Source organism: Pocillopora damicornis, chromosome 13, assembly GCF_964200805.1.
Source record: "Pocillopora damicornis chromosome 13, jaPocDami1.2, whole genome shotgun sequence".
NCBI lineage: Eukaryota > Metazoa > Cnidaria > Anthozoa > Scleractinia > Pocilloporidae > Pocillopora > Pocillopora damicornis.
The window spans coordinates 3432210-3455372 of NC_142682.1; the positions used below are offsets into that span (position 1 = coordinate 3432210).

The 23163-nt window shown below is 39.3% G+C and overlaps 1 protein-coding gene and 2 non-coding genes across 4 annotated transcripts in view; 2 read left to right on the plus strand and 1 right to left on the minus strand.

Annotated features, from left to right (window-relative positions):
* Positions 1-1534: 1534 nt before the first annotated feature.
* Positions 1535-23163, minus strand: part of LOC113686445 (sodium channel and clathrin linker 1) — a 33771-nt gene continuing 12142 nt past the window's right edge. Inside the window, exons 18-25 of one of the 2 annotated variants that reach the window (XM_089191156.1) lie at positions 22753-22901; positions 22170-22282; positions 21831-21910; positions 21081-21217; positions 20687-20746; positions 20079-20157; positions 19590-19685; positions 1535-2988 (exon numbers count right to left, since the gene is read on the minus strand). In XM_089191156.1, coding sequence (XP_089047282.1) covers positions 2695-2988; positions 19590-19685; positions 20079-20157; positions 20687-20746; positions 21081-21217; positions 21831-21910; positions 22170-22282; positions 22753-22901 — 1008 coding nt within the window. In that variant the 3' untranslated portion in view covers positions 1535-2694. Of the gene's footprint in view, positions 2989-17575; positions 19007-19589; positions 19686-20078; positions 20158-20686; positions 20747-21080; positions 21218-21830; positions 21911-22169; positions 22283-22752; positions 22902-23163 lie in introns of those variants that run through there. The other variant, XM_089191155.1, reaches the window with a different exon arrangement.
* Trnas-gcu (transfer RNA serine (anticodon GCU)) lies at positions 4456-4537 on the plus strand. The gene has a single exon. It is a non-coding gene; the product is annotated as a tRNA-Ser (tRNA).
* Positions 20914-20995, plus strand: Trnas-gcu (transfer RNA serine (anticodon GCU)). Its single transcript has one exon. It is a non-coding gene; the product is annotated as a tRNA-Ser (tRNA).

Below are 23163 nucleotides of genomic sequence, written 5' to 3' on the forward strand. Positions count from 1 at the left end.
AAAAAAGACTTACTTGAACCAGAAGATTAGGACAATCCTGCCATTGAAGACATCAGAAATAAATCTTATTAAGGACAATGCTGATTTTCGTTTACTTCAGACACACCAAACCCATTACTGCTTGGTCGAGTACATCATCCAATCGACATAAAACACAGAACTTCACCGAGATTACCATTTATTTTTCACACCATTAACAAAAAAGAAGCCTTGACTGTGCTCTGTTCTGTTATAAAGTACGCAGGAAGCGGCTAGAGCACGAAAGAAGTGTAGGAGGAACGAGACGTTGTCGAGTGTTTCTTCCTACTTCTTTTGATCTTAATTTGCGATCACGCAGAGGTCATCGCGTCCAGCTCATCATGGCGATCTTCTGTCATCGCAGTAAAGCAAGCCTCAGGAACTACATCGCCGCCCTTCGAGTGAAAAAATAAGAGCTTTCTCTGATATCTTTTCCGTGGCGTTGAGTGGAAGGCCACATCAGTCACTGCAGTCGAGTGTCACGGCGCTGTCATCCCAAGCGATCTTTTATGTTCCGGTGAATTCGGCTGTCGTTCACTCATAAAACACTCGCCTTGAACTGTTTGTTTTCTACTTGTCATGTGAAAAAACTTGCGTGTTTTTATGAGCCACAATTCGGCCGAGTTTCACTGAGCATTTCACTTTCAGATTCCGTCTTAGAGACTAAAAGACTTCTGGCAGAAGTGTTAAACTCGACCTGCCGAACTATTCAAGTTTTTAAACTACTGCAGAATGTGAACTTGGATGGTTTTTGAACTTTAGGAGTTTGCTTGGGGAATTTAACGGATTCTTTATTATAAAACAAATAGAGAAGCCTTGATTGTGCTCTGTTTTGTTTTAAAACACTTACGAAGCACTCTAGAGCACTCAAGAAGTGGGGAGAAACACTTGACTACGTCTCGTGTTTCTCCCTACACTTCTTTCGTGATCTAGCCGTTTCCTGCTTGCTTTACAACAGAACAGAACTCAGTCAAGGCTTCTCTATTTGTTAAATAATAAAGAATCCTTTAAATTCCCCAAGATTTACTTTCAATTTTCAAAACAAACTTTATTTCCAAAGCAAACAACAGTGTCGTCAGCATGCTTTATACTCTCATAAAGCACGCTTCAATAAGCCAATCAGAACCCCTGTTAGAATGGTTCAAATAATCTGATTGGCTGTACAAGACTAAAGCTGTCAAAGATGTCAAACCATCAAAGTTCAAAAACCATCAAAGTTCATGTTCTGCTTAACAAATAGATTCGAAGTTGCCGTGCGTCTGGTCAGTAATAGATCACGGAGGACGTCAAAATGTGGTAAGAACATCAGTGACACACTCAGCTGTGCCTCGTTAATTAAATTAAAATTAAATTTAAAATTAAATTAAAGTTAAATTTAAAAAGATTTAATAACGACGTCATCTATACGTTTGTCCTCCAATAGATCATAAGTGAGAACCAATCAGAATGCGTGCATAACTGAGCTTATTATATAAACTATCATAGAACACGATCTTTTAACCATTGACAGCACGCGTTTTATCCGAACTTTATTATAAATACAGTTAAATTTAAAACCTTTATACAATATATGAGTTAACGCACTTGGAAATCATCTTCCGTGGGGCAATGCCAAATTTTTGTCAGATAGCAATATTTCTGCCACACCAAAAGATGTTTTCAGATTCAAAACACATCAGTATAAAAGTTTTGTGAACGCTTACGGATCGCTTACCATGTAAATGCTAACCATTGAAAAAGTTTCGTCACGATTTGAGCATCTTTAAAAAATAAGTCTGAAATTTTCAACTTCGTCATGAAAAGAAATCCACGTCAATCTTGTCCATTCTTAGCCATCTTTGTTCCTGTTATATTTAATATTCATATTTTGGTTTTTCCGATCACATCAGACTAATATTTTGTGGTTTCCCTCACAATGGAGATAATTGTGCAACCAAAGAGATATCTTGAACTAACTATAAATAGTAGAGAGTTGACTTAGATGATATGTTTATGGTCTTCTCATCAATACTGTATTGTTAACATCAGACATCAGATCTGTGAGGTGAACTAATCGTGACGACACAGAAGGTGTATTTAAAAAGCATTGTGGTAAAATATCTGGCTGTCTGAAATGGTAGATGAAAATCGTTGTTTATAAATCGCAGGCTCTATTGAAGTAGGAAATTCCCCGTCCTTAAGGCTTAAATAAATGCCGTGGACGTTTCATATGGAAATTAAGGCACATAAATATTGCATTATACAGAGTACATTACTTGAGTGACGTAGAGACAAAACAAAGTAATCAATATACCTCACCAGAACAAAAAAAATATCGCCAAGAGACAACTAGAACTGAAGCGTGGGAAAACGCGAGGTCCGAGTCGCAGTTGGTTTAAGTCTTGCATCTGATTGGTTGAAAAAGTGGCACGAGTTTCGGGACAAATCACACGACGAAGTAAAGCAAAACCAATGCAATCCCAATTTACTTTGGGCATTAAATTAAAAATCTGTCTTTGCTTGATCGAAATGTTATCATTTTACAAACTTATCCACCGCAAGAGCCATGGACGTGTTGCACATCAAGTCTCTCCTTGACGAAATACAAATACTTCAGAAGGATCTTAAAAGTCACCAAGACTGAATAGTAGAGATGCTTTATGTACAACCTAAAAAGAGACTTGTTTTCTTGCTTCATCAAAGTATAACTCTGTCTCTTGAAATTCCGTTGTAACTTGTTCTGGATCCAATACCGTCAAGTTCTCGCAAATACCCATCATCCCTTGGAGACATCAGGTCCAAACGAACTGCAGGCTCATGAGCAGAAGCTCCAGTGTTTGCAGTGCTTAACAAGTCCGAAAGTCTTTGAGGAGGTTCCCGGATTCTGTTGTACCCAGGCCGACTCTTTTCTAATTTGAGCCTCTCGAATTCGCGGTTAAGGAGTTTTCTTTCTTGTAAAAGTTGTCTCTCACGATTTAAAAGTGTAGTTACCTAAGAAAAAGCAATAAAAATGATTGGTGCCGGATACCTTTTGGTGTGAAAACAACTGTGGCCAAAGCCACTTTTTTAAAAAAATAAACAAAGCTGAGATAAAATTTAAGAAAGCTAGAAAACAACTAACTCTTTCTTCTTAGCGCTCATTTAGCTGTAAAACAAAAACCACAGTAACGAAAAATCGATGCAATCCCGGATTACCTGAACCCTTTGAACCCCGAGAGTGACCAGCATCTAATTTCTCCTTACAATATCATCCCCAATTCACACATTAAGGTCACGAGAAGGAAGAAAATGATCACCAGCTAATGAAGCTCTTGATTGGTAAACAGATTCTCCTTAGGAAATGTATTGAGAACAGTGTGGAGAATATGTATACTGATCTTAGGGCGTAAAGGGTTAAAGACTCTACTAAAAGTCTCTTTAGAAATTTTGCAATAACAATTTGAAAGACTCGAGTGACATGAAGTAAGTGAGTTGATTGTTTGGCTCTTTCACGGGAAAATAGTAACGAGGAAATGACTAAATCGACAACAACATACGACAACAAAAAAAGTTTTGGTATAATAAAACAGGATAGCGCACTGCGTGTAGACATGTCGTTATTATACCTGAGAGCTTGCTGCATCTGCTCTCAACTGCCTCTCCTCGTTCAACTGGCCATTCAGTTCATCATTCTTTCGTTTCTGCTTGTTAATCTCTTGTCTAGTAGAGAGAAGGAAAAAAAATAAAGTGAACACCTTTTGCTAAGAGGCGATTCAGAGTGTTTAAGACTGTTTTTCGCTTTTCTCCTTTTTTTTTTTCTGATGCAACTTCCATGAAAGTTGTTCTGCTGGAGACTGTTGTTTGAGAGGCGTTAGCGCTAATTTAACCCGGAGTTTTAGGTGTAAAATTGTACGTTAGGGCAAACATTTCTGGGGTTCTACCCCACTGCGAATCAAAATTGAAGGGATTATAACTGTTTGCAAAGCTACAAAGATGAGTAAAAAATCTATAGTAACCCTAATCTTTTCCTCAGCCAATTTCTAGCCAATATTTTGTATAGTTTTCAATGTGGCGTAAGTTTTAAACCGAACAAAAATTATTGTAAAGAAGTATAAGTTGCTGTGGAAACCGAAACTTCGTCTTCGAAGAAGCGCCGTAGATTATGGACAACAGAAGGGTAATCGCTGTAAATTCTTATCATTATTTTTGTTCCTCTCCAAAGACTAGGCATGTAAGGAAAATAAAAACTTACCTCAACTCATTCACTGTTTGCTCAAATTTCTGCGTTACTGCTCTAGATTCCTCTTTCCACCTGACAAACCAAAGAGACCGACTTTTATTATACATCTAACACCTTCACAACAACGTCAGATTAATAGCCATGGCGATGTAAGGGACATTCCTGATTAAGAACGAAATTCTCCTGCCAAGAACAAAAAGTGATTTGTACGCATCACGAGAGCTGTATCTCAGTCATCAGACGAGGTGGCCGAGTGGTTAAGGCGTTGGACTGCTAATCCAATGTGCTCTGCACGCGTGGGTTCGAATCCCATCCTCGTCGTGAAGAGTTTTATTTTAGAAGCACGCTAGAGCTTAATCATGAACTTAATGATTAATGATTGAACACGGTAAAATGCCTCTTTACTCTTAAAAGCTTCATTTCAATTAAGTTGACCTCGCCCTAAAAAGCAAGTCAGAGATTACTACTTCACTTTACTTTCCTGTCACTGACTATTTCCTTATGTCAAGTTGAATTCAAACATTTTTTGATGAAGTGAATAGGTTATATAAAAGGAAATAGGGAAAAATGAATTTCTGTCTAAAATAAGAATGCTACAATCCATGCAGGTCTGCCGAGTAAATTGGATTCTCCATTCTTATTTCTGTATTATAACGCTTTCTGCGTCACCAATGGAACTAGAGCCATTTCACTCTCACTGTAGCAAGCATTAATATGGGAAACGGGTACCAGTGACATCCTCCATAAACCTTATGTTTAGGGGTAGAGAGTGAAGAAAAATTGTGTAAATTTGTGTAACGTACTGTGCTCCAAGTTTCTGTCGTCCATTCAACATTTCTCTGAGTTTATTCACCGACTGTCTGTTCATCTCCTCTACGTTCCGGTGTCGCGATTCAAACTCCCTTTCACGTTACTCGAGTCGTTGGTTGAGCGATGAAACCTGAAAAAAGATAAGAACTTCTGTTTTAAAAGATACAGCGCAGAGGAACTATCCACAACCAAAAGATTAAGAACAATAAAAGAAAACGGAAAACATTAACTGAATTAATTTTAACGAGAGAGAAAATTGAACGATCTTTTTTCGACTGAGAACCTCTTTGACACAGTTCCGCTTCCATTCAGAATCACCCATGGATTTTGATTGGTCGACTAGAGCAATGTGAAACATCACAGAAGTGGAAGTCCGTCCATTCTTTATTTATTTATCTATTATAATTTTTTTTAAAGTCAAGCCAAAAAGAGCGAAGTGAGGGAGAGACTGTGAAACAGGTGAAGAAAAAAAGAAAAAAAATTAATCAATCGTTCGTTCATATTCTCTTGCTCTTTCCCGCCACGTGGGGTTCGCGTTCTTTAAAACCCTAAGACTCCTATTTCGCTTGCGTTCTCGACGATGCCCGAAGAGAAAAGAATAGATCTGTGGACAAAATACAGGAATGGCAGAAACTATTCAAGAGATAATTGTTACTATAAAAGACAGCTTTACATAGGTACTGAAAATGCATAGAACCTGCATTAGGTTACGAGAAGGCAACAAACACTTTTTAGCAAAATACCTCCAAAGTGCACTGATGTTCGGCGGCCTCTTTGGCTTGTTTAGCTTGGAGAAGTTCCCGTTTCTGCTTGTCTATTTCATCTGAGAGAGTAAGGAAATGAATTTTATGGGGAACTGTTCTTCAATCGTGAAAACAAGACGTCGTAAAATTAATTTGCATCCTCTTCATAGTATTCTCGAAAATCAATTTATTTATAATCGCAATTTAGTTGGCCACATAATCCACTATGCTTGGGGAGGGGGAGTTCATTTGGAAGGGACAGGCGCAAAGATAATTGATTAAATATGGCCGCAACATCAGAAAAATAATACTTTACCTATCAATTGAAGTCTGTTGTCAGAAATCTCTGGTCTTCCTGGGACTGATAGTTAAAGGGTGGATAAATGGATATCTAGCGGATGAGTGTTATCTAAACGTGCTGCGTTATCCAGTGGGTGAGTGTTATCTAAACGTGCCGCGTTATCCAACGGATGAGTACTATCCAAACTTGCTGCGTCATCCAGCGGATAGAGATTTATCCAGCGAATAGTGATGTCTACCTTTTGAACAACTAGAACCAGAGACTTGTCAAATCACCTGACAGCTATACATTAAAACTCTGTTTAGTATTAACTGAAATCGAATTCCCGTCTGCCTGATTTATCACAAGGAACAAATAAACAAACAAAGAAACAGTCAATCAAACGACGTCATGCATAATCTGCTTATTTACCTTGGTTTCTATCTTTCTGAGCGTGGAATTGAGGCTATCTACTCTCCGTAAAGCCTCGTCCCGGGTTCTTTCGGCCAATCCAGTTCGTTTCTGCAGCTCTTCAAAAGTCATACTAGCCCATGCAATCTCAGACGGACCTTCTTGGTAGAACGGCGGAAAAAAAGGTTTTATAACATTTGCAATTTTGAAAGTTGAGCAAAGAGAACCTTAAGGCTTCGGTCAGCTGATGGGGTCATAAAAATCCAATCTTAACTTTATCTGCTGCATATCCCCTACAGAAATTTACACTGGTTAGAAAATCATTTTAAACAAGAAAAGAAAATGAGAATTGTGCAAAAAATAACGATGGCAAAGTCGTTTCCAGCTTGGGTTTCCCTTCCTCCATCTCTTGGGGGGGAGGGGTGGGGAGGATAAGAGACTCCAGTAATGATGGAACGAGCAATAGGCCTCGCTTCCTTCTTTTCCCATCTTGAGCGTTCTCTACGTGCTTTTCGATTCTCTCTCACCAACCCATGGATAGTTTTACCTCTTACAGTAGTAAAGAGGAGAAAACTCCGCGGAGTAAGGGCATCCTCCTCTGCCTTCAGACAGAGGTGAATAACGTCTTGGCTTGCGCTAGGCTTTGGCGCGGAAAACGGATTTTGAGTCGTTTGCTCAGCTCCTTCTTGGAGAAGCACAGATCATTACAATGTTATGTCCAATGCAGCGATATTGACGATCTAACTAGTCCATGGACCAGAGGAGGTTCTCGGTACCACTCAAGGGGAGAAAATGTGAGTGTTATCTGATGAGAGGTTATGAGAAAGACTTTTCAATTTTACTTGATAGCAATCGTGAAAGAGAAGCTTTCACCATTTTTCACGAAAACTTAAAAAAGCTGTACCACGCTTCCTTATTAAGTCACGGTTTATTTACTTTATTTAACGATTCCATTACAACGCTTCGGTTAACTCCCACACACAGCTCCCAGCTTACTACAAAAGAACCCGTCGTAAGCACGTGGAACAATGCCATATATGGGGCGATGAAACACGTGCCGCATACATGTTTGTTTGGTTATGTATAGGTAAACGAAATCACTCATAAATGTCGATCAATTTAGGAATAATTAGCATATCGTACAGTTTCCAACACTCTCCCCCATATGACTTGGAAACAAGGCATATGCACGTGGAACAGACTCTATAGCAAAACAAGAAATAAGTATGGATATAATGTTCCTTCGGTAACAACATTCAGGTATCTTGCTCTACTGTGTCCTGTATTCGCTGACGTGCTACCACAACAGCATCTCGTCGCGGCCGGAACTCCACTACAGTTGGGTTCAAAGGTGTGTCATTGTAAGGTGTAGGGTTTCGGTCGCACGACAACTCCAGTGGGTAAAGATGTTGGATCAGGCGTTCCATGAATCCAACAATTATTAACCACGAACACATAGTATGGTCTGGCTGAGATGCTAGTCACCACGGCTACAACTCGTTCAGAAGGTAAGTAATGCACTAGCTCTGGAGAGGATTGAAACTCTGTAATTTCAGAGATAACCAATCAGATGGATGGGCAAGCCAGATATAGTGGTGGCCAACAAAGCAAGAAGGCCTCGCTATACTGGAAACGAACTCGGTATTTAAATATTGGCTAGCTGTACCTTTTTGATGATGGAGATAAAATTTTGAAATAACTTGAAAGACAGTTTATTAACTGAGGGAAAAAACGGTTATCGGTTTCAACTTAAGCAATCACTTTTGTTTCCGCGGCGGAAACAAAAGGATTATCGTTATGGCAACAGCTACGTGATTCGTGACCCTTTTAGTTTTTTTTGACAATCAACACGTTACCAGAGTTAGCAAGGGTACAAAGGAACAAGAATACAGATCGTAAGTACCATTCAGCTCGGATTAAGTTGCAAATTGTACCATCTAATCGATGGTATACAAGACCCCTCGTTTTCCAAAAGAATTCAAAGTAACTACAATACGAAAGGTATGTTAAAATATCTGATCAAGCGGTATTACTTTAGATGCTACACAATCCCGTCGCGTGGCTGAGCGGAATCACAATATTACCGGAATGATTTGGGAAATTTTTTTATGTTCTTGGGGTTTGGCAAAAAGGCAATATAAATTTTCTTCTGTGCGCGTCTATTGTCTAGTAGTATACTTCGTCTCCCACAGAAAATGACTCCGGAGATACGTTTCTCAAAACCTTCAGATAGATATCCTCTATTCTTTAAGCGTATTATGGAACTCTGTACGTTTTCTATTTGACGAGGAACGTGACGAATTCGTTCTTAGCAAGCGAAGGTCTTCTTTTATGAATCCCGTATTACGCCAGCTGGATGATACGAAAAAATGTTCGTGTAATGCGTTTAATATATAACTCGCGTCTAGAAATATATTTTCTGAATTTGTTGTTATTCCTTCAGCCATCGGCTGTGGATTATTATGCTATCATAAAAAAAAAACCAACAACAACTACCTGAAACTTCTTTTGTCATAATTGCTACCAAATTTGTGTCAGTTTTCTGGGCCTGCCATAATAAGTGAAAACTCTGAAGATTCAGTGTCTTGGTTACTTTATTAAAAGCAATTACTTTCCAAGAGTTTCTCTGCTAGGAGTGTTTTAGGCAAGCCATATAGTAAACAAGGGAGCAGTACTGAACTTATTGACTTATTGACTGCCGAAATAAAAAAACTCTATTGAACTTAAAACAATTCAGGGACCTAATAGAAAATTTGTACTAATTTTGCAACAATAGTTACCCTCATCCATAATTCACAGAAAATAAGATAAGTATAGAACGATAAATACTTAGCAAAAATACATGCCTCCGTGCATAAACTTGAAGAAGCGAAAGCTCGTAGGCAAACCACTGGGGCCATAAAATGTATTTGAACAACCAAAAGCGGCACACTGCTTTCCTTTCTTTTTGGGAGAAAAATTAGCTTTATCGAGATTTCGGCTAGAACCATCCATTTTCCTTAAAAATCGAACAATTTTACTGCCCACATAGGAATTTCACCTACAGCGTTCACAGAGATTTAGCACGAGTCAATCCCAGCCTCGTTCTTACGTGTGGGCGGTCACATGTCCAATATGGCGCTGGGAAGTGTAAAAACAGCAAAGGTACAAAGGAACAGGAATACAGATCGAAAGTACCATTCAGCTTGAATTAAGTCCTAAATTGTGCCATCTAATCGATGGTATACAAGACTCCTCGTTTTTCAAAAGAATTCAAAGTAACTACAATACGAGAGGTATGTTAAAATATCTGATCAAGCTGTATTACTTTGAATGCTATACAATCCCGCCGCGTGGCTGAGCGAAATCACAATATTACCGGAATGATTTGAGAAATTGTTTTTCGTTGGCCTAAAATAACTCAATATGAAGGCCTTTTGTGGAAAAAGTGTCGAAAGCACGTATTTCGATGTTATGATTCATACACGTATGCAAAAGCAAAGCAAAGCAAAAGCAGAGATGTTGTGTATAAGTTAATTATGTCTGATAAAACCAAAGCTATAATCATTAAAATAAAAGATGGTCGGTGAAGCTGAAACGATAGGACCTTCCGCTTTTCCCAACACACGTTAGATACACACACCTTATTCGATGATTTAACATAAAATACAAGCGGATGTTTTTTTCACTGCCCGTAATTTTCCTCGCCCCATCCGATCGAGGCTCGGAAAAATAATTCACAACTCGCAAAATATCCGCGCGTATTATTATCGAATATAGTGTATGTATCGATGATGCACAGGGCGCATGCATGTTCAGAATATAAAAGATGAAGAAGTGGAAGATGTTTAACTGATATGCAAAGTCCTGGCTTTTTTATTTATTTCAAGTAGCATTCATGTACAAAACATAACATCGAAATACGTGCATTCGATAGATTGTTCACAAAGGACGGTTCTAATAAGACACCGGAGGAACATGTATTAATTAAAATGATCTATAAACTTGCCGCCTGACTGAGCGGCTAAGCGGAATCACAATATTACTGAAATGATTCGAGGAATTGTTTTTCGTGGGCTTAAAACAGCTCGATATGGTAAGGGCCAGGGTGCAATAGTCAATCCCATATTTGTTTCAAACGGGCCATCAAGGCGAAAAAATACCACAAATGCGTCAAATAACATTTTATTTAACTTTATAAAGATATTCAGACCGAGTTAAAATTAACATAAGCAATTTTCGGAGCTTTACTCATAACCTTCCTACCTCCTCATAGATTTTGTTCATCTCTTGTCAACAATTATTAACCACGAACACATGGTGTGATCTGCCTGTGTTCGGAGAAGAAAACCTAGAAATGGATAACTCGCTATAATGTCTATATTGACCTCGTTTCAACATAGTAAGCGTTCAGACAACAAGCAATGCACTGTGGAAGTAACCGAGAATTTTACTGTAACCTAACTTCATAGGAGCGGTCGTAAATACAAACATACAAAACTCTTACATTTTCGCTATGACGCTTATTACGCCACGGGTGGCCCAAGCTCCAGCTGTGAGATAATCATCATGCGAAATAACAGTCTTTATAAGAGTTTGTTTAGGAATATTTACGACCGCTCTTAGGAATATAAATACAATCAAATTCTTAATAATTCTTAATGCACCTTACTTCCACGGTGCATCGCTTGCTATCTGAACGCTTACTACGCTAAAAAGAACCCATTTTGGTGAGTTATCCATTTTAATTTTACTACGTACATAAGAAAAGCCTAAGGCTTCACACTCCATTTCCGAACGCCCGATCCGAGACGCGAAACATTCAAGCTCAAAATGACCATAAATGACCATAAATCCAACGCAGGATCCAAGCACATATACTGTAGTTTCATTTCAATTCACTAAAAAGAATTCACTAAGTCATCTCATTTGTATCTTGGGATACTTCTGGACGATCGGCACTCTGGATACACAGGATACAACTATCATGGCACCCAAGTTTACGTTTAAGCCAAATCCCCAGGCCCAAGTTCTGCTAAATTTGAATAACCATAATTAACATTTGGTAGTTAACAAATAATTTGCTGTTTTTATTGCGCCCGCGATTAACAAACAGAAAATTTGGCGAAGACAAATTTTGTCGAGATTTTTGGTAGAGTAAAACAAATTTAGTCAGCCAGGTGTATCCCGGCCTGAGCGGAAAAAAATTGACAGCAAGGCTGTGAGGGAACAAGACTACAGATCGGAAGTACTATTCAGCCTAGATTAAATTCTGAATTGTGCTATCTAATCGAAAATCGATACACGAGGGTCCTCGTTTTTCAAAAGAACTCCTTGTAAATACAGTACGAGAGGTCTTAAAATATTTGATCATGCTATTTTAATAAAAATGCGATTCGACCTCGCGAGTGGCTTGGCGGAATCACAAAATAAGTATTTAAAATGGAAGGGCATTAATTATTGTCGCGTTGGAAAGGTGAAAGTCGAGTGAAAGAACTGTAGCAAATCGCGGAGGATTTTCGATATCATTTCGTTAAGATTGCTCGAAAGCTTCCCAAAAGTCATAGAGAGATCTAAGTAACAATAGCCGCCTAACACTACAAAATGATAAACGCTTTCCCCAAAGTAGTCTAGGAATACAGCATAAATTAATAACCTGTGTAAACTTAGTAAGGTGTTTTTTTTTAAAGATGAAATTGACATGTTGAAGGGGAAAACAATAGATGTAACTCCTGAGGTTTTTCCTATGCCACTTCGTGAGATTGCTTTGAAAGCCTTCGAAAAGTTACCGACCTGCCTACCAAATAAGGAAATGACTGTATTTACAATTCGTGTATTGTATTTAATGGTTCACAGCCGCGCTTGAAGTAAGAACAAATTAAATAATCAAGCAAACAGGAAAACCGACAAAAAAAAACAAACAAACAAACAAAAAACAAAAAAAAACAAAAGAATGCATATTTTTCTTTAAATGACTCAAAATCAGGTGAACCTGCCCTAGAAAACTTAATGCATTATAATGGCGTATTTTGGTTGAATCGTGATGTCGTTTCCCAACACATGCGTGATAAATGAATCTGCTATGATTTGTGCTTTATGACCAAATTTAATTCTTACTGAATTCTGGAGCATCTTGCCTAAAAGCCTTTCTTTTGATTGGTTTCATTTCTTCCTTAGCTATGCTGCAACCTTACTTAAAGATAGATCTATCGGCAAAACGAACCAAAAGTAACTATGATGAACGGACAGTAATTATTAACGAAGGGCGCAGATTAAAAATGACCCTTCTTTCATAAATCGAAAAGAAACGTTTGTTCAGAGAACCCATCCGTGGAAATAACTTTCAGCTATTTTTATTTGTTTGTTTGTTTGTTTTTTTTTTTGTTACTTTTCAGATTCCGCGACAACCGGTCGTTGAGCAGAATGGCCTTACAACCATTCACCAATGAACAATTGAATTATTTCAAGTTTGCTTTCATCGTGCTGAATGAAATTCCTAAAGTATTGCGGCAAACTTTTAAACAGATGTGGAACAACACCTTTGCGTCACTCCCTGGTTTTCAGTCCTGGGATGACTCTAATGCTGTACGTAACTTATTCTTAAGTACTGAAGGTGGAGCATCCAAAGTCCCCACACATCTCTCCTATGATGAATGGGATTGCACAGCCCTGTTCCAGACCACCATCTACGCGCGGTCCTTTGCTTTGCCAGATAGCAAAGGCCATCACAGGACACTCCATGATTTGTACTTGAGGTCCTGTAAATTATCACCTGGTACTTTCCATTCTTTTGTAGTTAGTCCAACTGGAGATGACGCAGAAACCTTTGCACTGGCGATCGATCAGCTTCGTTTATTGAGAAATTCGCTCTGTCATTCAAATAAATCCGAATTGGACAAAATAAAATTTCATCGATACGTTCAACTCGCTAAAGACGCGATGAATGCCCTTGGAGTTAACACTGACCCTATTGATGCTGTTGGAAGTTTGACTGAGTCTGACTTTCCCATCGAGAAAGTTCGCAAGTTAGAGGAAGATGTCAGAAAAGAGCTTCAAAAAAGAAACGAATTCCTCGAAGAAGAAGTTATTGATGACTTGCATCTCTTACAGAAATCTCAAAAGGAAGGTACTGAAGAGCTAAAGAAGACAAGCAAATCTGAAAATGCCAGTACCCAAGGCACGATTGAAACTAAGTTTGCCGAGCTTCAAACTGAAGGCAGACTTGTCAGAGAAGGTGTTAAAGATGAGTTACATCTTCTACAGCAAGCACACAAAGACAACACCGAGAACCTGAAAGAGGCAATTTTTAAGAAGATTAACGAGTTTAGCCAAGAGATGAAAGACCCTCTGAAGGAGCCGCAAAGTCCAGGTAAATAACAAATTAAAACGAGACTTTTTTGTGATTCTGATTTGACCAGAACTTCAACCACGCATTCATCGGATTTCACCGAGCGATCTGGTGATGCTAAGAACCTTTCTTTTCGCGTTACCTATGATTTGGTGTCCTTCACAGTCGGTGTATAGTCTTGTATATAATAGGCACACAATACGTTTCTAGACGAGGCAAAAAGGGACTACACAGAAAACTACTCAAAGTTTTATTTCTCAATATTTTTTTTTTTTTTGTGAGATAGAAATACTGCTACACCTAATTCATTTATTTCAATGCCGTTTATCAGCGCGAAAACGAGGCTGACCTGCGAAAATAGACCTTCTGGATCTCATATTCATTTTAATTATAACTCAGCTGCCGAGTCTTACAAGTTTGCACTCGACATCAGAACTCAAGTGCTGGGGGAAGAAAACCAGACGACCGCTGACAGCTCTTGTAAACTGGGGGCTACGCAGTATGCCCTTACAGATTACACCTTAGCCGCTGAGTCCCACGAGCGTGCACTAAACATCAGACAAAAAGGATGGAATAAAGATCACAAGAGGACCGTTGACAGCCACCATAAGCTGGGGCTTGCCCAATTTAGGCTTAGTGATTACTCCTCAGCCACTGAGTCACACAAACGAGCACTAAAGATCAGACAAACAGTATTGGGTGAAAATCATCAGAAGACCGCTGAGAGCTACCATTGGGTGGGGATTACCCAATTAATGCTTAGTGATTACACCTCAGCCACTGAGTCACACGAGCGAGCACTAAAGATCAGACAAACGGTATTGGGTGAAAATCACGAGAACACCACTAAGAGCTACCATTGGCTGGGGATTACCCAATATATGCTTTGTGATTACACCTCAGCCACTGAGTCACACAAGTGAGCACTAAAGATTAGACAAACAATATTGGGTGAAAATCATAAGGACACCGCTGACAGCTACCATTTGCTGGGGATTACCCAATATATGCTTAGTGATTACACCTCAGCCACTGAGTCACACAAGCGAGCACTAAAGATTAGACAAACAGTATTGGGTAAAAATCACGAGAAGACCGCTGAGAGCCACCATTATCTGGGGATTACCCAATATAAGCTTAGTGATCACACCTCAGCCACTGAGTCACTCAAGCGAGCACTAAACATAAAAAAAAAGGTGTTGGGTGATGATCAAGAAGAGTTCCCTGAGAGTTACCGTCAGCAGGGGATTACAAAATATATCCTCAGAGGTTATACCTCCCTCACTGAGTTAGTCAAGCGAGCACTAAACATCAGACAGAAAGTACCAAGGGAAGCACACGAAAAGAATTCTTACAGCTACCATGAGCTGGGAGTTACCCAATATATGCTCAAAGATTATACCTCAGCCACTGAGTCACATAAGCGAGCACTAAAGATCAGACAAACGGTATGGGGTGAATTTCATGAGGACACCGCTGAGAGCTACCATTTCCTGGGGCTTACCCAATATATGCTTAGTGATTACAGCTCAGCCACTGAGTCACACAAGCGAGCACTAGAGATCAAACAAACGGTATTGGGTGAAAATCATGACAATACCGCTAACAGCTACCATTGGCTGGGGCTTACCCAATATAAGCTTAGTGATTACAGCTCAGCCACTGAGTCACACAAGCGAGCACTAAACATCAGACAAAAGGTATTGGGTGAGAATCATGACGACACCGCTGACAGCTACCATTGGCTGGGGCTTACCCAATATAAGCTTAATGATTACAACTCAGCCAATGAGTCACACAAGCGAGCACTAAACATCAGACAAAAGGTATTGGGTGAGAATCATGACGACACCGCTGACAGTTACCATTATCTGGGACTTATCCAATATAAGCTTAATGATTACAGCTCAGCCACTGAGTCACATAAGCGAGCTCTAAACATCAGACAAACGGTATTGGGTGAAAATCATGACAATACCGCTGACAGCTACCATTGGCTGGGGCTTACCCAGTATAAGCTTAGTGATTACAACTCAGCCACTGAGTCACACAAACGAGCAGTAAACATCAGACAAACGGTATTGGGTGAAAATCATGAGGACACCGCTAAGAGCTACCATTGGCTGGGGCTTACCCAATATAAACTTGGTGATTACACCTCAGCCACTGAGTCACACAAGCGAGCACTAACGATCAGACAAACGGTGTTGGGTGAAAATCATGAGAACACCGCAGAGAGCAACCATCATCTGGGGCTTACCCAATTTATGCTTAGTGATTGCACCTCAGCCACTGAGTCACACAAGCGAGCACTAAAGATCAGACAAACGGTATTGGCTGAAAATCATGAGAACACCGCAGAGAGCAACCATCATCTGGGGCTTACCCAATTTATGCTTAGTTATTGCACGTCAGCCACTGAGTCACACAAGCGAGCACTAAAGATCAGACAAACGGTATTGGGTGAAAATCATGAGGACACCGCTGAGAGCTACTATTGGGTGGGGCTTACCCAATATATGCTTCGTGATTACTCCTCAGCCACTGAGTCACACAAGCGATCACTAAAGATCAGACAAACGGTACTGGGTGAAAATCATGAGGACACCGCTGAGAGCTACTATTGGCTGGGGCTTGCCCAATTATTACTTAATGATTTCACCTCAGCCATTGAGTCACACAAGCGAGCACTAAAGATCAGACAAACGGTATTGGGTGAAAATCATGAGGATACCTCTAAAAGCTACCATTTTCTGGGGCTTATCCAATATAAGCTTAATGATTACAGCTCAGCCGCTGAGTCACACAAGCGAGCACTAACGATCGGACAAACGGTGTTGGGTGAAAATCATAAGTACACCGCTGAGAGCTACCATTGGCTGGGACTTACCCAATATATGCTCAGTGATTATAGCTCAGCCACTGAGTCACACAAGCGAGCACTAAAGATCAGACAAACGGTATTGGGTGAAAATCATGACGATACCGCTGACAGCTACCATTATTTGGGGCTTACCCAATATAAGCTTAATGATTACAGCTCAGCCACTGAGTCACACAAACGAGCACTAACGATCAGACAAACGGTATTGGGTGAAAATGATGAGGACACCGCTGACAGTCACCATTGGCTGGGGGTTACCCAATATATGCTAAGTGATTACACCTCAGCCACTGAGTCACACAAGCGAGCACTTAAGATTAGACAAACAGTTCTGGGTGAAAATCATGAGAAGACCGCTGAGAGCAACCATTGGCTGGGGTTACCCAATATGTGCTTAGCGATTACACCTCAGCCACTGAGTCACACGAGTGAGCACTGAACATCAGACCAAAGGTATTGTATGTGAAAAACATATGTAATAAACCCTTGAACTGAGGATATTGCACGAGACGCACTTAGCTTCTGATTAGTGCAAGCATGTACTTGACTTTCGTTTAAATTTGAGGGAGGAAGAACGTGCGAGCACCAGTAAAGCGATTGTCAAAGAAATCGTGGGCATTGTGGAGATTACAAGAAATAGGTATTTAATTTTTTAGTTTACACAAGTTAGAAGAATACGCCTCAGTCATGAGTTTTGTAAACAACCTCTTGACTTAACATCAGTCTTTTTGAAAAAAAAACATGCTTGATTTAGAAGACTAAGACAATCCTACCATTCAAGACATCGAAAATAAATAACATTACTTATTAAGAACAATGCTGATTTTTGTTTACTTCCGACACACTAAACTTATATTACTGCTTGGTCAGGAGTACATCATCCAATCGACATACAACACAGAACTTCACCGAGAATACAATTTATTTTTCGCACACTAATGAAAGTTACATTTTATAACCTTTGTACAATATGAGTTGATGGTAGCACTTAGAAATTATCTTCCGTGGGGCAGTGCCAAATTTTTGTAATATAGCAATATTTCTACCACACCAAAAGACGAGACAGCTATTTGCTTTCAGATTAAAAACACATCAGTACAAAAGTCATGTGAACGCTTACGGATCGCTTACCATGTAAACGCTAACCATTGAAAAAGTTACGTCACGATTTGAACATATTTAAAAAATTAGCCTGAAATTTTCAAGTTCGTCATGAAAAAGAAATCCACGTCAGTCTTGTCCATTCTTAGCCATCTTTGTTCCTGTTTTATTTAATATTCATATTTTAGTTTTTTCCGATCATATCAGTCTATTATTTTGTGGTTTCCCGCACGTTGAAGATTATTAATTATGAAAACCAGAGATATCTTGAACAAACTCCAAAAAGTAGAGAGTTGACTTATATTAATTATATGTTTATGGTCTTCTCGTCAAAAATACCGTATTCATCAGGTCTGTAAAGTGAACTACTCATGGACGCTAAAGGTCTATTTAAAACCATTGTGATAAAATATCTGGCTGTCTGAAATGGTAGATGAAAACCGTTGTTATTAAAACCCAGGCTCTACTGAACTAGGAAACTCCCTGTCTTCAAAGCTTAGTTTGAAATAAATACCGAGAATGTTTCGAGAAATTAAGACAAATATTGCATTATACAGCGCACATCGCTTGAGTGACGTAAAAGCAGAACATAGCGATCAATACATCCAATCAGAACAAAGAAAATTTTGCCAAAAGACAGGCTAAAACTGAAGCGCGGGAAACGCAAGTTCCGTTTCGCGATTGGTGTAAGTCTTGCACCTGACTGGTTGAAAAAGTGGCGCAATCCCAATTTACTTTGGGCATTAAATTGAAAATCTGTCTTTGCTTGATCGAAATGTTATGAGTTTGCAAACTTATCCACCGCTAGAGCCATGGACGTGTTGCACATCACGTCTTTCCTTGACGGAGACCAAATATTTCGGAAGGAACTTAAAGACACCAAGACTGATTAGAAGACATTCTTTAAATCGAAACTAAAAAGACTTGTTTTCTTGCTTCATCAAAGTATAACTCTGTCTCTTGAAATTCCGTTGTAACTTGTTCTGGATCCAATGCCGTCAAGTTCTCGCAAATACCCATCATCCCTTGGAGACATCAGGTCCAAACGAACTGCAGGCTCATGAGCAGAGGTTCCCGTGTTCGCGGTGCTTAACAAGTCCGAAAGTCTTTGAGGAGGTTCCCGGATTCTGTTGTACCCAGGCCGACTCTTTTCTAATTTGAGTCTCTCGAATTCGCGGTTTAGGAGTTTTCTTTCTTGTAAAAGTTGTCTCTCACGATTTAAAAGTGTAGTTACCTAAGAAAAAGCAATAAAAATGATTGGTGCCGGATGCCTTTGGTGTGAAAACAAATGAGGCCAAAGCCACTTTTTTTCAAAAATAAACAAAACTGAGATAAAATTTTATCTTTCTTCTTAGCGCCATTAGTTGTAAACCATAAACTACAGTAACGAAAGATCGACGCATTCCCGGATTTCCTTAACCCTTTGAACCCCGAGAGTGACCAGCATCTAATTTCTCCTTACAATATCACCCCCAATTAACACATTAAGGTCACGAGAAGGAAGAAAATGATCACCAACTAATGAAGCTCTTGATTAGTAAACAGATTCTCCTTGTCTTCTCCTTAGGAAATGTATTGAGAACAGTATGGAGGATATGCATACTGATCTTAGTGTGTAAAGGGTTAAAGACTCAACTGAATGTCTCTTGAAATTTTGCAATAACGATTTGAAAGACTCGAGTGATATGAAGTGAGTTGATTGTTTGGCTCTTTCACGGGAAAATAGTAACGAGGAAATAACTAAATCAACAACAACATACAACAACAAAAAAAAGTTTTGGTATAATAAAACAGGATAGCGCACTGCGTTATTATACCTGAGAGCTTGCTGCATCTGCTCTTGTTTCTGCATCGACGACCATACTTTGAAGTTTCTCGTGAGAAAGCTTTGATGACGAAAGCTTGGACTCCAACTGCAAAGAGGTTAAAAGGAAAATAGAAGGTTAGTAGCCAGCGCAAAAATCTCTAAACAGCAAGAGCGGAACCTCTCCCTCGCGCCGCCCCTATTTGAGGAACAAATATTTCGTCCTTATTTGGAAAAGGATGCTCGCGTAAGCTTCGTGTCTGCTAACATCAATGAAGACTCTTTTACTCAAGGGACACTTTTTCCTCTCCTGATGGTGTCCCATAATCCGAGTTTTTCCCGTATGACGAACCATAAACACCAGAACTACTTTAACGTAAACTTTGACGAAAAGGCAAATGAAACAGATTTTGGAGCGCTCTCACTTTAGACACAAACAACAACAACATGTTTTTCCAATACTAAGAACGACAATCGCTTAAAGGCTATTGTCGAGTAGTACCTCCTCTCTCGCCTGCCTCTCCTCGTTCAACTGGCCATTCAGTTCATCATTCCTTCGTTTCTGCTTGTTAATCTCTTGTCTAGTAGAGAGAAGGTAAAAAAATAAAGTGAACACCTTTTGCTGAGAGGAGATTCAGAGTGTTTAAGACTGTTTTTCGCTTTTCTCCTTTTTCTTTTTCTAATGCAACTTCCATGAAAGTTGTTCTGCTAGAGACTGTTGTTTGAGAGGCGTTAGCGCTAATTCAACCCGGAGTTTTAGGTGTAAAATTGTACATTAGGGCAAATTTTGGGATTCTATCTCACTGTGAATCAAAATTGAAGGGATTATAACTGTTTGCAAAGCTTCAAGGATGAATAAAAAATCTATACTAACTCTAATCTTTTCCTCAGCCAATTTCTAGGCAATATTTTGTATAGTTTTCAATGTGGCGTAAGTTTTAAACCGAACAAAAATTATTTTAAAGAAGTATAAGTTGCTGTGGAAACCGAAACTTCGTTTTCGAAGAAGTGCCGTAGATTATGGACAACAGAAGGGTAATCGCTGTAAATTCTTATCATTATTTTTTTTCCTTTCCAAAGACTAGGCATGTAAGGAAAATAAAAACTTACCTCAACTCATTCACTGTTTGCTCAAATTTCTGCGTTACTGCTCTAGATTCCTCTTTCCACCTGACAGACCAAAGAGATCGACTTTTATTATACATCTAACGCCTTCACAACAACGTCAGGTTAATAGCCATGGCGATGTAAGGGACATTCCTTATTAAGAACTAAATTCTCCTGCCAAGAACAAAAAGTGATTTGGACGCATCACGAGAGCCATATCTCAGTCAACAGACGAGGTGGCCGAGTGGTTAAGGCGTTGGACTGCTAATCCAATGTGCTCTGCACGCGTGGGTTCGAATCCCATCCTCGTCGTGAAGAGTTTTATTTTAAGACCTAAGAAACACGCTAGAGCTTAATCATTTTTAAAAGCTTTTTGACTGAACACGGTAACACGTACTGTGCTCCAAGTTTCTGTTGTCCATTCAACATTTCTCTGAGTTCATTCACTGACTGTCTGTTCATCTCCTCCACGTTTCGAAGTCGTGATTCAAACTCTCTTTCCCGTTGCTCAAGTCGTTGATTGAGCGATGAAACCTGAAAAAAAGATAAGGACTTCTGTTTTAAAGATACAGCGCAGAGGAATTATCCGCAGCCAAAAGATTAAGAACAATAAAAGAAAACGGAAAACTTCAATTTAATTAGTTTTTACGAGAAAGAAAATTGAACGATCTTTTTTCGACTGGGAACCCCTTTGACACAGTTCTGCTTCCATATAGAATCACCCATGGATTTTGATTGGTCGACTAGAGCAATGTGGAAACATCACAAAGGTGGAAGTCCGTCCATTCTTTATTTATTTATTTATTTTTTAAAGTCAGGCAAAAAAGAGCGAAGTAAGGGAGAGACTGTGAAACAGGTGAAAAAAAAATTAATAAAAAAATTAATTAAACGTTCGTTGATGTTCTCTAGCTCTTTCCCCACCACATGGGGCTTGCGTTCTTTAAAACCCAAGACTCCCATTTCGTTCGCGTTCTCGACGATACCCAAAGAGAAAAGAATAGATCCGTGGACAAAATACAGGAATGGCGGAAACTATTCAAGAGATAATTGTGCCTTACTATAAAAGACAGCTTTACATAGATATTGAAAATACATAGATCCTGAATTAGGTTACGAGAAGGCAACAAACTCTTTTTAAAAAAAATACCTCCAAAGTGCACTGATGTTCGGCGGTCTCTTTCGCTTGTTTGGCTTGGAGAAGTTCCCGTTTCTGTTTGTCTATTTCATCTGAGAGAGTAAGGAAATGAAGTTTACAGTAAAATGTTCTTCAATTGTGAAAACATGACTTCGTAAAATTAATTTTTATACTCTTCAAAATATTCTTGAAAATCAATTTATTAGTAATCGTAATTAGGTCGGCAACATAATCCACTACGTTTGGGGAGGGGGGTGATAAGGGGGTGAGGGAGGGAGGGGGAACTGGAAGGGACAGGCGCAAAGATAATTGATTAAATTTGGCCGCAACAGCAGAAAAAAGATTCTTTACCTATCAGTTGAAGTCTGTTGTCAGAAATCTCTTCATTTTCTTCTTCTAGTTGTTTCATTCTCCTTTTAAGTTCGCCAATTTCAGAGACACCCTGAGATTTTTCTTGTTCGTGTCTAAAGGCAAAAGCATAAAAAAGTAGGTCGTACGTGGTAAAGTAAAACATACTCAAAGTGACCGAAAGTACAAAAACTGAGAGCACTTAAAGATTCACTACAAGAAAAAGATGGAAATTGAAATGGTGAAGGAATAAATATCGTCTTCCTGGGACTGATGGTTCAAAGGATGAATAAATCGATATCCAGCGGATGAGTGTTATCTAAACGTGCTGCTTTATCCAGCGGATGAGTGTCACCTAAACGTGCTGCGTTATCCAGCGGATAGAGATTTATCCAGTAATTAGCGATGTCCACCTCTTGAACAACCGGGATCAGAGACCTGTCAAATCACCTGACGGCTATACATTAAAGTTCTGTTTAGTGTTAACTGAAATCGAATTCCCGTCTGCCTGATTTAGCACAAGGAACAAATAAACAAACAAAGAAACAGTCAATCAAACGACGTCATGCATAATCTGCTTATTTACTTTGTCTCTATCTTCCTGAGCGTGGAATTGAGGCTATCTACTCTCCGTAAAGCCTCGTCCCGGGTTCTCTCGGCCAATCCAGTTCGTTTCTGTAGCTCTTCAAAAGTCATTCCAGCCCGCGCAATCTCAGACGGACCTTCTTGGTAGAGCTGCGGAAAAAAAAAGGTTTATAACATTTGCAATTATGAAAGTTTAGCAAAGAGAATCTTATAGCTTCGGTCAGCTGATGGAGTCGTAAAAATCGAATCTTAACTTTATCCGCTGCATATCCCCCACAGAAATTCACACTGGTTAGAAAATTATTTTAAACGAGAAGTGTGCAAAAAAAAAAAAAAACGATGGCCATACTGTTTCCAACGTTTACCTTCCTCCGTCTCTTAGGGAATGGGTTGGGAGGATAAGAGACTTGAG